This window comes from Apaloderma vittatum, unplaced genomic scaffold (assembly GCF_000703405.1).
Source record: "Apaloderma vittatum isolate BGI_N311 unplaced genomic scaffold, ASM70340v1 scaffold31320, whole genome shotgun sequence".
In the NCBI taxonomy this organism is placed as follows: domain Eukaryota; kingdom Metazoa; phylum Chordata; class Aves; order Trogoniformes; family Trogonidae; genus Apaloderma; species Apaloderma vittatum.
The window spans coordinates 21,240-38,167 of record NW_009695583.1 but is presented as its reverse complement, the minus strand read 5'-3'; the positions used below and the strand labels follow the sequence as shown (position 1 = coordinate 38,167).

The 16,928-nt window shown below is 36.0% G+C and overlaps 1 protein-coding gene across 1 annotated transcript in view; it reads left to right on the top strand.

Annotated features, from left to right (window-relative positions):
- Window positions 1–133: 133 nt before the first annotated feature.
- SLC27A6 (solute carrier family 27 (fatty acid transporter), member 6) overlaps window positions 134–16,928 on the top strand; it is a gene marked incomplete at its 3' end in the record, with an annotated part of 36,425 nt that continues 19,630 nt past the window's right edge. The window contains exons 1-4 of the mRNA XM_009871810.1: window positions 134–647; window positions 9,719–9,925; window positions 12,458–12,616; window positions 13,612–13,736. Coding sequence (XP_009870112.1) covers window positions 134–647; window positions 9,719–9,925; window positions 12,458–12,616; window positions 13,612–13,736 — 1,005 coding nt within the window. The remainder of the gene's footprint in view (window positions 648–9,718; window positions 9,926–12,457; window positions 12,617–13,611; window positions 13,737–16,928) is intronic.

Genomic DNA, 16,928 nt, shown 5'->3' with positions numbered 1-16,928 from the left:
TCGCGGCTCATCGCTCCGGAGGAGGAGGAAAAGGAGGAGAAGCAGGAGAGCGGGAAAAGCCTCTGTCCTTACCGGCTTTCTCCTCGGATTCCGTGTCCCGACTTCCCGTGTGTAGCCGTCGGGCTGTGGGGACATGAGCAGCTGCGACGACCTTTACCCAGCGGCAATGCTGCCCATCTGGGTACCGGGCGCTGCTGCCGGCATCGTCTCCTTGCACCTCATCCAGCGGTTCCTATTCCCGTACTTCTGGGCTGACCTGAGATACCTCTTAAAAGTGCTGGCCTACGGGCTGAGAGTGGAGACATACCGGCTGCGAGGGAGGATCGTCACTGTCCTGGACAAGTTTGTGAAGCTGGCTGAGAAGCAGCCTCGCAAGCCGTTCCTCATCTACGAAGGGAAGGTGCACACCTACCGGGATGCGGACAGGAGGAGTAACAGGGTAGCGCAGGTCTTCCTGCGGTATGAGGCTCTGAAGAAGGGTGACACGGTGGCCCTGCTGATGGGCAATGAGCCAGACTTCATCCACGTGTGGTTTGGACTGGCCAAGCTGGGATGTGTGGTGGCTTTCCTCAACTTCAACGTCCGCTCCAGATCTCTCCTGCACTGCATCAGTAGCTGTGAGCCCAAGATACTGGTTGTGGGAGCAGGTAGGGTATGCGCCTGATTCATACCTCCAGAGCTTTTGCTGTCACGTCTCCCCCATTTATGTCCCTCTGGCTCCTTTACTGATTTTCAGATGTTCACAGAATGGAAGAAACCTAGGGCTAGAACAAGTTTTGGGAAATCATAAAGCTTAAGCCTCTCAGGAAGAATGGAGTTTATCCATTCCTTGGGGACGTCCTTTTAACCTTTTCTTAATGTGAATTGCAAGAAAGAGTGCAGCATCTAAGTACAGCCTGTTATAAGCATTTAGTCACTTCAGTAGTTGCTTAATATGTCTCAGAAAAGATTAGTATGATCTACTAAGAATAATTTCCCATCCCTTTATAAACGGTCAGTTTTAATCCCATGCAAGTCGTACTCCTGTACTACCTCCCCCCATCTTTCCAGTGATCAAACCCACTGCAGACTAGAAGATCTGAACTCAGACTGTACAGCCTCTGGTGTACGACTCTGTCACAGAAGTACAACACTCTCCCAGGGAGTAAAACTGAGAGGGCTTTTTTTAGAGGTATAGCACATGGGAGATTGATTCATAATAGCCAGCTTTCTGTTGGTGTTGGATTGTAGAAGAAACTGCTGTGTTTGAATAGGAGATAATATTACATGTTGTGTGAATTTCTAAAGTGTTACATTTTTATTAATTGTTTCAAAAGAATTTAAAATCTTGAGGCAGGCATACTATGCATTGTATATTTGAAATGTACATCGATTACAGAGATATAGAAACTGAAACAGATCCAAAACTTAAACTTGCCTCAGCATTTATCATCAAATGTAAATAAACCTGCAGTGCTAAACGATCACACAGACCCTTTACATTTGATTGGAGGAGGATATTTCAAAATATTAAAAATTAATGTTGACCTGTCACTCTAAAATTATTATTTCAAATCTACTATGCCTTGTTTATCTTTCACAATCTCCTGCCTTATTCTTATTGCACAAGTTGCGGGCTTTTGCATCCATGACACCTAAATGATGAAATTTCCTTCCATCTGTTATCCGCTGCTGCAAATTTGTGCTTTCAAAATGTATCTAAGAATTTTCCCTTGTGTATTTTTCAATTATAAATTTTCTAAGAATACTTAATAATTAAAACAAGCTAGTGAAACAAAGCCAATTTAAATATAACCCCAAAACACATGATAACAATGCTTCTAAACTCACTATTTTTACTGATGAAATTTCCTTCCATCTGTTATCCGCTGCTGCAAATTTGTGCTTTCAAAATGTATCTAAGAATTTTCCCTTGTGTATTTTTCAATTATAAATTTTCTAAGAATACTTAATAATTAAAACAAGCTAGTGAAACAAAGCCAATTTAAATATAACCCCAAAACACATGATAACAATGCTTCTAAACTCACTATTTTTACTCTTCCTACTTAATAAAAAAAACAACTCACTTAATTTTCATGAATATGTGCTTTTGAGCGTGTGGAATGAGGAATGGAATTAATTCTTGCTCATTGACTGTACTGAAGGAGAACTTTGGATCAAAACTTGTATCTAAGAGTGGTCTGTATTAAAATGAGAGGTTAACTAATGATTGAAAAAAACATTTGCATTTATGGGGTCTGTGTTTTCTGCTCTTCTTAGTAGCAGCTGATAGTAACACTAACATTGTTGAACTAACTTGTTCTAGGAGTCTGCTCATACAAGAAGAACTATGTGCAGACAGATGATACAGCAGAGATACTAACAAAATAGTCTCTGAGCTCATCTTTTATGTTCTGATCTTAGTTTCTTCATGAGGTTTAGTCTCTGCATTAAGTTTGTCAGACCCTTGAGCCTGAGAGGCTTCACAGTATTCTACATAAGGAATTTGAGGCGCTTTTTTATCTTTATCTGTGAAAGAAATTAAGTTCTGTTATGACCTTGTTTATTGGCCACATCATATGGAGAAGGAGTCTCTCCAAAGAAGTCCAGGTTTCTCAACTGAAGGTTCATATACCGTTCAGTGATTGTGCGAACTAATTCATACTACTCTTGAAACAAAAGCATGTTATATGAAATTATTGTACATAATTTCTGTCTAATGTTTATAAAAATTGCAGGGCAGTATTTAACATTGAGTTTACACAAGCAGGTAATTCTCAGAGATCTGTTAAACATTTTTTCATCCAGTATTTGCATGTTCTGCAAGGGATTCTTCCTTATCAGTAGGCTTGACTTGAACTTGCTTGTGCATTTTTTATTCTTGTGGCACCATTTTCCACAAGCTTATGCATAGCTTGGACAGAGCATATTTTTTTTCAATGTATTTACACTAAAAGCAATCAACCTGTGTTCCAATAGCTATCATTGTCATAGCCAGGCATCATGTTTGGCAACTATGACTGTTTTTTTAAAACTGAGATTAGTATGTAATGGTATTATTTCTGGGTAGTGGAAATCCTAATTTTAAAAAATACATAAGTTTATCATACTTCACAAGTAAATTTAGACTTGACATAGCAATTATATTTCTTGTAACAGTTACAAAGCTATCTTTTCAGTATGTTGGATGATCTTCAATCGTATTCATACACTTGAGCACAGCAGAAATTATCCCCTTAACAATGTCATAAACTGTCTGAGCTTAGCAAGAACAAATTCGCTCTTGAAATTCTTGCCTGTAATGGCACATTAAATCAGGAACTTACGCTCAAATCCACTTAACATTGTTTCAGTTTTCTGAGGGGAACCTTCCACCTTCTGCAGATATCTGGAACAGTTTCTACAGATAATTTTTTATTGATAAATCTTCCCTGCTCAGAACGGTGGTGTAGCCTTCCTCTGTGTGAGATGATTGCATCTTACAGCTTCTATTGGTAGATCTTGTAACTTTTCCAAAATGCTTTTATTTTATACAGATGAGATACTTCAGATAGACTGAGTTCTATTTAAGGCTTCATTTTCTTCCACGCCTTGTTCAGTCTTTCATGCTGCCTCTTGCAGGATCACTGTCATTTGTAGAACTTGTACTCCAGTTTTGGATTGTGCCTCCATATTTTCCTGAGGTTGTGGTTTTGTAACCCAGTCCAGTTAGTATCTTCTTGTCTTTCTTTCAGCACTTGCAGTCAGACTTTTTTTCTGATCTGACATTCTCTGCTATTTTGACTGATTTTTGTAACTTTAAATGGGAATCTTCCAATAGTACTCAAGTTTTTTGGCATTTGATTTTGACTTACATATTCTAAAAAACTCACTGTAATTGAATGTTTTATTCTTAAACATCAGATATGTTACATAAACTTAACAATTTTTCCCTCTTGTTGGTTTCATAAATTACTACCTCTTAAATTTTGAATTTTTTCATGACAGCAATGTTCTTTTAATTTGTTTAGCACAATCCAGTAACTTGGTTTTTTTCCTTCTCATCCAACTGCAAGCTGTAAGACAAATATAGATTCTCTGATTTGTCAGTATTTAGACTTTGTGTTCCTTTCCAGTACTTCTACTTGCCTTTGTGGCAGAGAGACAGTTTTTGCCCGAGCTACTTTCATATGTCTCCTGTGTTCCAAGAGTATTTAGCTCTTGTTCTGATTTGTTATGTAACATTCGCACACTTCCAGAGACACTGTCTACTACCACTCCCATGCTGGGAAAGGTTTGCTGAAAGAGAATGAAAAAGTTGAAGTTAAAAAATGCACTTTTTTGATAAAATAGCAGTTAACTAACATGAAAGGAAATGAGGCACTTGTAAAGGAGAGTAAAGGAACCTGTGAGCCCTTCTCTCTATCAGACTGCCAGCATGAGCTTACTCTAACAGCAATCTGACTTGTTTGAAAGGTATTTGTCCCAGCTCCATTTGTTACCAGATGACGCCACCCTTATTCGTTCAAAAACTACTAGTTAAACAGAGGAGTGAGGTACTGCTTAAAATGAAAGCATATTTTAAGGCACTGTATTCTTTCTAGGGAATATTTTCATTTGTTGGGATTCTTGATTGAACAAGGGATTACATTTCATTCATGGTACCTCCATAACAGCAATACTGTTAGGCAGCACTTTGAATGTAGTAACTCACCAGAAAGGTACAAATGAAATTTGCCAGTGCATTTCTACCGTGTTGCTACTCAGAAGAGTTCAGCTCGTAGTAGGATATCCCAGATTGCCATCATGGCTTCTGATGCAAGGATTCAGCTGTGAAAGGGTTGCACTACTAAACTCCATGAGATTAGTTTACATCAGTCCTGATAGCAAAGGCTATTCTGGGAGGGCACATACTGCATGGACACGTGTGGGCAGCCTGCTCTATGTGGGCCTGCTTGAGCAGAGGTGTTGGAGTTGATGATCCCAAGGGTCTTTTCCAACCTGAATGTTTCTATGATTTTATGGTTCTATGACCAAGATGATCTCCAGAGGTCCCTTCCAGCCACAGCCATTCTGTGATTGTGCTATTCTGTATGGAATTACATCTCCCAAATGTAGAAATATAGCATTTTCCTGTTTAGGATTCTTTACTCTTGAGGTACCAGCAGTGCTTTGTGCTGCTTCTGAGTGTATTATGAACTTCTCACTATCCGAGCTCAGGACCAGGTTTACGCTGACAGGAGCAGGAGTTCAGACAGAAGTGTGTCTACATCCCTGAAAAAGTGAGTAAGCAAAGTCTTTTTGGGTATTTTTTTAATTAAGGTCATATGCTATTATATACAAGTAGTAGTATCATTGCTCATATGTTGGTCACTGAGTCAAAAACATGGATTTATCAAAACCATATTTTCTTAGCTTTTTGGAATATAAAGCTGTTTACACCTAAGCATTTAGGACAAGGAAACTGTAGAAGACCTGCAGAAGATGCTCTTATCTACTCTGTTAAAGACAATATATCTTTGACCACCTGTGTTTACTTAGTCTGTGTCTCTGTACCATATGGCCCTTGAGAGAAAAACGGTGCTGGCTGTGATACCCAAGCCAGTTTCTGTTTTGCTACCTTTACCCCCCTTCAGTGGTGTTTCAATATACCAGTGCTGATCCTGAGCTGCAACTGACTTGTAACGTCTGTTGTTATTGCTTAGTTAGAGTAAGTGCTGAGTGTAAGGAGTCACTTGAGGGGGTCAAGTACAAGTAACCATTATTTTCTCTGGCCAGACAGTGTGGGGAAGAGTTTGAATTTGCCCTAGCTTAACTGAGCATTTCAGCCAGGCTGCACATCAAAGTTATGTAAGAACCATTTCATACAGTTTTCCTTCGGAGTAACTTTCTGTTCAGTACAAGTTGATCTCATAATCTGATGTATTCCTTTCATCAGTGTGGGACTGGGTCCTTGCCAACAGACTGCATTGTTTCTTTGCTAGAAAATAACATAAAAAATTCAAACTCCTGTGCAACCTCAAGCCTAGGACAGTAGTTCAAAACATGTTTTCCTTGCTTACTTAAAGTAATTGAACTATGTATTCATGTGAATTTAATGCAACAGTTTCACAAAGTGTTGAATATTTAAATACTTTAAGAGCAAGAGGGGAAATGGGCAAAAAAAGTGGGAAAGCATATTCGTCTTGACCAATTACAGATACTTTGTTTTCTCAGCAGAAGCCAAATAGGTACCAAGTAGTGAATATTCATATACAAACTATGTAAACAATGCACACAGAGCTGCTACATTGTCATACTTTAGATAAGCAGACATTTTTTCCAAGACAAATAACCCAAAACCTCAATATACCTTCATAGTGTAAAAAGCAAACAAGTACTTGAGAGAAACCACAAGCGTAGATAATTAAATTACTTTCCTGTAGTTGCTTTCCTATATGGTAAAGTACACATGCCCGGTACCTCGAGAAATAATCAAACTACAGTTCCTCCAAGAGGACTGTTTTCTCCTGACACATGTATAAGATTCTGTGTAAAGACTGAGGAGCCCTACATAACATCTGGCACAGAAGTTCCTAGTTCGTGGAACAAAATATCAGTTGACTATCATCAGATTTATTCCCTGGAAATAAGTTAGCACAACTGAGAGTTGTCTTCAAACACCCCATGCGCCTGTGTGTTCCAGAAGTAATTTACAGTTTCTTGCACTTTAAATACAGCTGTTTTAAATCACCCTTTCTTATTCAGGAAATCACATATTGTTTCTTTTGAGATAATGTATAATTGAAAGCTGTTCCCATATTGTTCTGCGTACTAGGTTCTTGACCACAGGGAAAAACACCCACCTATTGAACAATCAATTCATAGTCCAATACTAGTTAAAAAACCAAGCGAGCCTCTGTGCAACAACAAAAAATGTAGGTTTTATTAGTGAAGGATCAGAGAAACAGTAAACAGTGTGTATATTTAATATGAAGATTGATCTTAATTATTTAGAATATATATGTTTCAGTCTACTAAAAGGGAGCTATGCCCTCATCATTCTTAAAAAATTGTGTCTGTAGAATGGAAACTAATAGGAAGGAAAAGAGGAGACAAAGAGAAAGAAGAGGTAGATCCTCTTCATTTTGACAGATTTGCAGTTCATGTTACTCAAATACACAAAGACCCTGGTGCACATCTTGTCTAGAACTTTTGAATACTAAAAAAAAAACAAAAAAAATGTTTCTTCATGTTGTGCAGTCCTAAACAAAAATGTCTTCTGTAGAGAAGTTAAGAGTTGGTATATAATACAGCTTCATCTTCATCACTTCCAAAAATGTAAAAAGCAAAACAATTTAAGGAAATATAGGAAGGAGCAAATTTATATATGGAAAATAAGGAAATGCTGCAATGAGCTCTCTGGTATCTGCAGTACTTAAAAAGGATGTTACGCATTGAGAATTTTTTGCCAGGATAATTTTGCGTGATGACTTTTGTTGAGCAGTTTTTCTCAGTACTTGTGTGTCACATTTGTCTGGTAAAGATGGACAGCTGAGTCTGCTTCAAGTGCTTACTGGAACGTGGAGGAGCCAAGAAATTCGTAGCAATCCTGAACAATTAACGGTCCTTAAGATCTTTGCTGGCACTGTAGTTGAGCCAGTGCACGAATAAAGAATGACTGAGAATGCTGTATTCTTTTAGTACTTATAAGAATAGAAATAGAGTTCTAGTCACTTCTAACACCTTTGTTTCTTTTGCTAGGTTCTCAACCTAACTTGTAGACAAACTGTCATTAGTATATGCAGGAGACATATATGTATCTATGCATAATAGGAAGACAAAAATCAGTATTAGAATATAGTAAGTATATTGTTTTTTCTGTCACACTTGGTTTATTAATTGCTGTTTTTCATTAGAAATAATACTGTTGTATTTGCATATTTACTACTTGAAAAATAATACCCTAATTTTATAGTAGGGCAGAAAAACAGAATTAGTACGCCAATGAACCTTAACTATTGTCCTTAACATTATGTTTTATTCACATTTTTTTTTTCTACCGCTATGTACAGTGGAAAGAGACTGTACTCCAATGATTTGAAAATGAGGCTATCTGTCATAGATTTTCGTAATTTTTTGGGTGATTCCTTCCTGAAATCATTCTGCAATGCAAGAAAGTTGGAACACAAAAAAATTAATGTCACACTCTATCAGATCTATTTGATAAACATTCATAAAATATATAGAACATGTACTCTGCAGGCTTTAAATTTGTAAGACATGTGTAGTTCTGTAGCTGTATTTCTATTACAGTAATAGAGATGAGTATGGCATTTGTTAAAATATAGAGAGCAGTCTGTAATTAGGAAAGTAGTTTTCTGAAAGATTGAAGAACTTCAGTAACTTTAGTGTAAAATTTATGCAAGCGGTTCTATTAATGGTGTCTGTATTTAATATTTACAAAATGCACTTGGAGTTGACATCAGGATTTCAAATGCTGGCTCTAGAAATGTCTTATGACAAGCTTCTGGGTGAGTCATGTCAACTTTGTTTGTTTATTCATCTCTAAAAACTGAGATAATAATATAAATTTATACCCTCAGGGATATTGGCAAGATTAATTATGTAGGCTGAGATCCAGCAAAGCACTTAAGTGTGAATGAGTCTTTAAGTATATGAATAGTTCTACTGGAAGCAATATTGTTCCTGCTTTTGAGAGTTTTCCTGGATTAGTACTTCAATGCCTGTTCAGTGTTCTGAGAAAGTGTCAAGATTGTAAAAGTGCTTAGACATATAAACATAAATAGTAAATGTATTACTTATGGATTGATTTATATTTTTGATTTTTGTTTCATCTGGGACTGTCTCTCATGGTTTGATTTATATTTTTGATTTTTGTTTCATCTGGGACTGTCTCTCATGGTTTCTTTCCTGATAAGCCAAGAAAAATAGATCTTAGTTATGCTGTGGTTTGTTTAGTTTTTTCTTTGTTTTGTTGGTTTTGATTTTTTTTGATTTTTTTAAAAAGTGAGTTTATTATCAGGTAAAACCCAATAGAAGGAATGGCTTTCAGTGAATAACATGTGATTGTAAGAAAACAGAATTGCCTGATGTACCTAAAATTATATTCATTAAGATGTCTAAAACACTCAGACCACTATATAAATAGACACGTGGTTCTTTGGCAGTGTCTGAATAACCCACAGGCCTGTATCCCTGTATTTTATTTCTATTGTGTGAAATTCAGCTATCTACATAAATGATACAGGTTTTTGTTGGTATATTTCTTTTAAATTAGTCACTTCTGTGCTTTTGAAAAAAATAATGCTGGTCAATGAGAGATTGCTGTTGAGGGCATCCAGGGAAACCTACACTGTAATTACCAGCTATGTTTACATTTGCCTTGCATCTTCAACAGATTGCTTCATTATTTATTTGAAATTGAATCTCATCTACACTTCATTCTGGTCTGAGCAGGGTTTCTGAAAATGAGGTGGGAGGCAGGAGCTGATTATCAAGGCTCACCATTTTGCTTTGAGGGATAGCTGACGTTTAGACCTTGTAGGCTGGACAGTGCTTTTACCATATTATATCCTGATTTTCATGAATTTTTATTCTTGTTCATCGTTATTTTATTGAATTTATTTATTTCCATGGAGGTAACTTGCATTCCTATTTCTATAATAAAAAGTAAAATTTTCAGAGGAAAAATAATATATTTGCTACTCTTGTGAAGACATAATGTAAGTAACATTATTTTGTGTTAATTTTTAAGATTTGCTTGGGACACTGGAAGAAATTCTTCCTAACCTTCAAAAAGACGTTAGTGTTTGGATAATGACGAAAGACTCCCCCTTTCCAAGTGTGCATACGCTTTTAGACAAAATAGAGGCTGCATCGGAAGACCCCATTCCAGTTAATCGACGATCTGCTAACAGCCTCAAGTCATCTGTTTTATACATATTTACTTCAGGAACAACAGGTACAGGTCTCCTAAAGAGTCTATATTTTCCTTCAGCTCTCATCTAGAAACTTGATTTTTCCAAAACTCTAGTATTTTTGATTGTCTTTTTAATGTAGAATATCATATTTCTTATCTAGAAGCATTATGGTAGAAAATAAGCCCATTTCTTGTCAGTTGACTCTTTATATTTAGTGATTTATGACCTTTTTCTTTATTTTTTTTCTTGCCATGTTGTACAAATACTATGAGAAGCTTTACCTCTTACTTCTTCACAGATAAGATGTTTATAAAAGGTTTACAATTATAGTAAATAATTTTTTTTGTGATCACATACTGCGTAGGTAATAAAGCTAACATTGTATCTAGAACTTTAAAAAAAAACAATCTTCAAACAAGCCAACAGGCAATTAGTTTTTCTTCATTAAGTCATATTCTATGCAGGTCACTGTAGAGGCAGAAAATAGGATTAAGTCAGTAGCCTTTTAGTTTAGAAACAGATGGCTTAATTTATTACCAGTGCTCCAGCAGCTAAGAAGCTAAGACTTTAGAAAAACTGGTCACTGGCATGAAAAGCAGCATGGTGCTGTTAAGATAAGCAGATTGGCATTCTCATCCAGCTCAACACAACAGTGTTAGTCACAAGAAGATTTAATAGGAAGATGTGTTTTATGGCTTTCTTCCCTATACAAATAATTATTTGTTGGTTAAAATCTTAGTCTAGAATAAAAAAATTGGGAAGGTATAAATACTATCAAGAGGCCAAGTATGTTTGTATTACTACTAATATAAATATGGTTGAGCTTGCTAGTTAATAATGAGTGTTAGCTGAAGCAATATTATAGTATTCTCCAGATAGGAGAGTTTTGTACTTATAACTGCATTCAGAATACCTCTGTGACGTCTCAAATTTTACTTATGTGGAATTTAAAGTTTTTTTTAATGTTTTATGTTCTACATTAATTTACACTGGATTTGTTTTACGTGCCATGTAACTAAAAAGTAAGGCTTGTTTAATGTGAAGAGTATAAAATAATTGTATCTAAAGTAACTGAGCATTTTCACACTTTTTGATAAAGCAGAAGCATAGTGTTCCTCCTAAAACCAATCACAGGTAAACTTAGTTAATAGAAGAAAAGAATCTTGCACAGTCTGTAGTCAGCTGTCTCTAAAGGCAGATGGAAGAACCTCAAGTCTCAGTAGAGTACTTTGTGAAGTAGAGAAGGCTCTGGGGAGACCTTACAGCGGCCTTCCAGTACCTGAAGGGTGGCCTACAGGAAAGCTGGGGAGTGACTGCTTACAAGGGGATGTAGTGACAGAATGAGGGGAAATGATTTTAAGCTAGAACAGGGTAAATTTAGATTAGACATTCGGAAGAAGTTCTTTTCTGTGAGGGTGGCAAAGCACTGGAACAGGTTACCCAGAGAGATGGTGGCGTCTCCATCCCTGGAGACATTCAAGGTTGGACTTGATGGAGCTCTGAGTAGCCTGATCGAGTTAAGGATGTCCCTGCTCATTGCAGGGGGGTTAGACTAGATGACCTTTAAAGATCCGTTCCAGCCCAACACAGTCGATAATTCTATGATTCTTGATATAAGTGATTCTATTGGCAATGTAGGATTATTACCTTTTCTCTTTAGCATGATGGGGTTTTGGAATAACTTTGAAGTGTAGCTAGAATCTCCACAGATGACACAGTTAACAGCTCTAGTTAAGTCTTCGGATGAATGGTAGCTTTGCTAGAAGAGGTCAAAAAGCTGTCTGAACAATTAATTTTAAAAAAGTTTTTAGCAGTTCTCAGTGTTCATCTTCAGGACTCTGCCTGTAATATGTGTGTGTGTATATGAGAACATACCTGAAGCAAGAACATGTCTCCTCCTCAAAATAATAGGTGCCAGAGTAGTAGCCCAAGAAGCTCTGCCTGTGAGTCTGTGTCCTGCGGAACAAAAATTGTTTACTGAGCCTGAAGAAACTCACTAAGAAGAACTTACCTGGAGTGGACTTTTTGCTGTTTTGTTGTGGTTTTTTTTTGTTCTATATAGTGTTCTAAAACAAATATGTAGATATGCACACCTCAGATAAGCATCCGCTACATGATCTAGTTCATGTAGATTCCATACCTCTTTTAATTACATTACAGTCATTATGATTCTTGTGTGAAAGAGAACTAGCGTGATGCCTCATTATGTTAAAGGAAGTCCTTATGTGGAGTAAATGCTCTTGGCCCTGTGTTGGCTCTGTATAACTTGATAGCATGCTAACCATGGAGTTTCTTCATGTTTCCAGCTCTTTGAATTGACTTGACATCAGATTAAATAACTAACATATGAGGTTACAAAATGACTTATGTATCTTTATGTGTACAGAACAAACATGCAATACTGTATTAAGCAGTCAGTTGTCTATTAAGAAACAGCTAAATGGATGACTGAAAATGTAGTTACAGAAGAAAGAATTGATGGTTTTATGGTTTTAGAGACCTTACACAGGAAAAAAATTGAGCCTAGTTCATTTTAAAGAAGCTTGATTCATGTATTTGTGTTTTCATTACAGGTCTTCCAAAAGCTGCAGTCATCAGTCACACGCAGATTCTTAAAGGAGCTGCTGGACTGTGGGCTTTTGGTGCCACTGCAGAAGATATCATTTATATTACTCTGCCTCTTTATCACAGTGCAGCATCTCTTCTTGGCATTGGTGGATGCATTGAATTGGGTAGGACTCACTTCATTTAATTTTATTGTTAATAGAGAATTAATTATTGCAAAAATGTGTTAAACACAGTTAGGTTCACTGATATTGGGGAAATTAATGCTTTCCTAGAATCGAATAGTGTTCTTGGAATAGCTTTATATTTCTGTGTTTTGGGAATGGGGAATGTTCTGATAGTAGGGCATCTCTTAGAAGCTTTCTCTGTGGTACTGGAGTAGAATTGTAGTCATTTGTGTGACAAATGTTTTTATTTTCTTTTATATTTAGGTAAAAATGAATTTAAGGACATATGTAATATTTTGGCAGCTTGTGTATTGCTTTAGTATGTGTATAGCATTGTATGGTGGAATAGAACTAAAATGTATTTTGATGAGTTTAAAAAGACTGGCAAATACATTTATGTTATACATTCAGTTTTGTCATATATCATTAAATGATCTATAACTTTTTTTGCACAGACAATAAAATACATATTTTACTAAGGCAATGTAAGTGTCCTCAAAGACTCTCTTATAAAATACCTATTTGGAATTTGATGGTAAATATTTCCTGCTTCCTGAAGCACCAAGTCAGAGCAAGGGAAGGATCACTGGATTATGGATGCATTCTCTCTGATTCTGCATTGATGAATACTTTCTTTGTTGAAAAATGAGGTTTTAGTGGTACCCAAATGATTTGCCAATTCAGGCTGACTTTTCTGGTTATTTTCAATTAAACTCTTCTGAATAATGTTACAATACCAACAAAGAGAAACTGTTATCTTACTTTTGACCTCTTAAGTATCAGTTTACTGTCTAACCAAGGGTTCATCTCCCTTCTTTGTTGACCAAGTTTGAACATAAAGTCTTCTGATGAAACAGCTTAAATACCATATAGTTTTCTGAAAAAGGCTGCTCAAAGTTCCTCTTATGTTATATTTTGTAGAAACAGTGAATATAGCTAGTTAAGTTGCCACGTACAGAAAATGCTTAATTTCCTTTTCTTCTCTTTCCGTAAAGGTGCAACCTGTGTGTTAAAAAAGAAGTTCTCGGCTAGTCAGTTTTGGAGTGACTGCAAAAAGTACAATGTGACTGTCATCCAGTACATTGGAGAACTTTGTCGTTACCTTTGCAGCCAGCCAGTGGTAAGTGGAACCAAAATGATGGCGTTTATTTGTGGCAATATCTACATTTATTGTTCTTAATGTGGTTATATTAAAAGAGAAATAAAATTGTAATGAACCTGTCCTTTTGCCCTTATTTTATGGGATGTTCTTCAAATATTTGGTAATCTATAGACTATAAAAATAATCAAATGGCTTGAATTAGGAAGTTGTTAAAGTATTAAAAGATTTTCAGACTAAAAACTGATTCAGTGTCATTTGATGAAAAAATATTATTTCACAGAGTTTCACAATGTAAGTTCATAAAACTAGCTTTGCTCTTCAGTGAATTTCCCAAACTTTGTTTCTTGGCCCTGAAGAGGTCTCGAGTCTTGTAGGTCATGTTTTAGCACTGTTTTGGCTTGTGGAGTGTGCTTGTCTTAAAGCCATCCAAACCATATTTTAAAATTTGTAAGGGTTTGGTCTAGGTTAGCAGCTTAAAGGAGGAATGCCTTTTGTCCCAATTAGAAAGCTATTCCAGACAACAAGTGGCATTCCACTCTGAAACTGTGTTAGCCCTAACTTGAAAATACTTCTTTTCCCTTCACAGTCGGTGGTGTAATGATGTGTCCATGTGGTACTGAGTACAAAGTACGTTGAACCTCTTGGAATTACCAAGTATAGCTGACTCAGTTGAACTTAATTAACTCTTGATCTAGCTGTTTCCTACCATGTTTCTGTGTCTACCAGTTGATGATAGATAAGAGAGAGCCTTAGCCTAAGCTAGATGCCTAAGATTTGTCGGAATTAATTGAAATTGTGTAGAATAATATAGACAGAATAGATACAATCTATTGCGTACTAAACCAAACTGTCATTGTATCCTCAAATGTTTGTGCTGAATGTGTCAAAATGAACACGAAATAAACATTCATAGATCAGTACAAACTAAAATTCATCTTGCTTATTCTGGCAACTTCCATGTATTAGTGAGCTGCAGGTTGTCCTATTGTGTTTCAATAATTGATCCTAAATATTACATCATACATGATCTTACCCAATCAAGAATTTTAATAAATGACTTCACATATTTATATATGATCATAAACAGCTTTCATTTTGAGGACTAAATAAGAACAGCTTCAGAGTACTTGTATACCATATCAGAAAGAAGTGTGTCCTCTTTTAATTTAACAAAATGTTCAGGAGAACACAAATGGATTTGTGAAAAAGTACAGAAGTTGGATGAAGCCATTCCCACATGGCTTCTGTTGTAATTTCATTTTGTGATTTCAAAAAGTTGTCAGTGCTTTATTTCCTTTTCCATGAATTTTATTGAAATGACTCATCTCTTAGGCAACAGTGCTAGTTTTTTAAATTAATTAATCTGAAAATTCTTTTCTAATCCAAGTCCTTGTTTTATGATTTTCCAGAATAACCTTCTCCTTAAGCAGTGTTCTAATAATTTGAAGAGAGTGAACATCAGTCTAGTTTTCCATCAGAATAACAATTTGCATTAATATCTCTAGTTGCTAGCCAAAGAGTGGAAAAAGTGTGCATAAGGCATTGGATTTTTTTTTCATATTGAAAATTTTCAGAAGTATGCCTAAGTAATGCAGCACTGCGTCATAGATCCTACAGTATTATGCATACATTCCTCAGGAAAGAAAATGTTTTTGAATTAAAGAGGACGTGGCTGATATCCCAGTGACCACTGCTGGCTGTGTCGTGAAACCAGAGTAGTGCTGCCTTTCTGTCACTCTTTTTTTTTGGGGGGGGGAGGGGTGGTATTTTTTTTTGTTTTTCAACTTTATAACAAAATAAAAAGGAAAGTTACAGGATAATAAACCTAAAGACCATAAGGAAAATCAAAACATATGAAAGGCCTACTTTTCATAAATTTTGATTTTTCTTCATCATAGGCTAACATGATTTCCCTTAGGTTATCTCCCTTCTCTCCAACACTTCCCAACTTTTGCTGAGTTTGCAAGCTAAGATATTACTTGTTTTCCTTTTTTATCCTTTCACTGTAAAGTTAGAGTATGGCATTTTTTTCTACCCATGTTATCCTGTTCAGTATCTTAAAGCAAGAATCATAGATAAATGTTCTTCATTTTGTAAAACAAACTCTTTCATTTTTAAATCCTTACCAAGCTATCATAAAATAAAAGTTTTAAATTCTGCAAATAAAGTTGTTTATACCATCATTAACTATTTATATGCCATATACTGTATTTGTACCATCACTAACGATTCATTAACTATATAAATATTCTCTTATATTAATTTATGTGCATATTTTCTAGGAGGTGGTATGTCTGAACACTTTGCTTTGTGAGGCTATAGGATTTTTTGGGCTTTGATTTGCTAATTGGCTAAAGAGAAATGTACCTTATCAAGCAAAATCAAGATTATAAAATTAATCAGTTTGATAGCTAGGTGCTGGAAGAAAAACAAGTATTCATCATGTTAGAACTGGAATAAAACATGTTCACAAGAATAATAGAAGGATTTTAAATATGTTATGCAATCCATTATTTTTCAAGTAAGTCAAATAATTTGCTAAGTTGTTACCTCTATTCAAGAGTCATTAACTGAAAGTACTATATATGCTGGCAGCATGAGAAGGATATGGCTAATACAAGTTTTAAAGCTCTCTGAAGATACTGTGTGGTCAGTGTTCTCAAAGTTAGAGTACTATAAAGCACTTCTAATGAACATACATTAAAAACATGGCAGTTAAGTGCTTCGTTTGTTTCTTTAAACTTGAAATAAATGGTTAGAGACTACAGCATGGCCTTTTATTTCACAGATTTTGAACAGAGCTTTTGGCAAATCTCTGGTAGCATATAGACTCTTGGCTCGGCTTTCCTTATTTTGTCTTGTTTGATCTTGCCGCCTCCCACTCACATCTGCAACAGCTCTTGAACAGTCTTTTGCAGTAGAATTTTTCTGAAATCTGTTCTGCATCCAGTTTCATTTAGTAACCTGTTGTCTGGAGAGAACATTTGCTATAAAAGGAAGTTGTCTTTTTCCCTTAAGTACAAAGACCTTGCATTACATGGCGCTCCTAGATTTCGCTGGACTCCTAAATAAGTAGTTCTCATCCCTGCCCTCTTCCAAGCTCTTTTTCTGCAGTCTTCTGATCATAGTGAAAGTCACTGAGCTGGCACTGATGGCTAGTACCTATCAGCAGCTACAAAATAGATCCTTCTTTAAAATATTAGCATGACT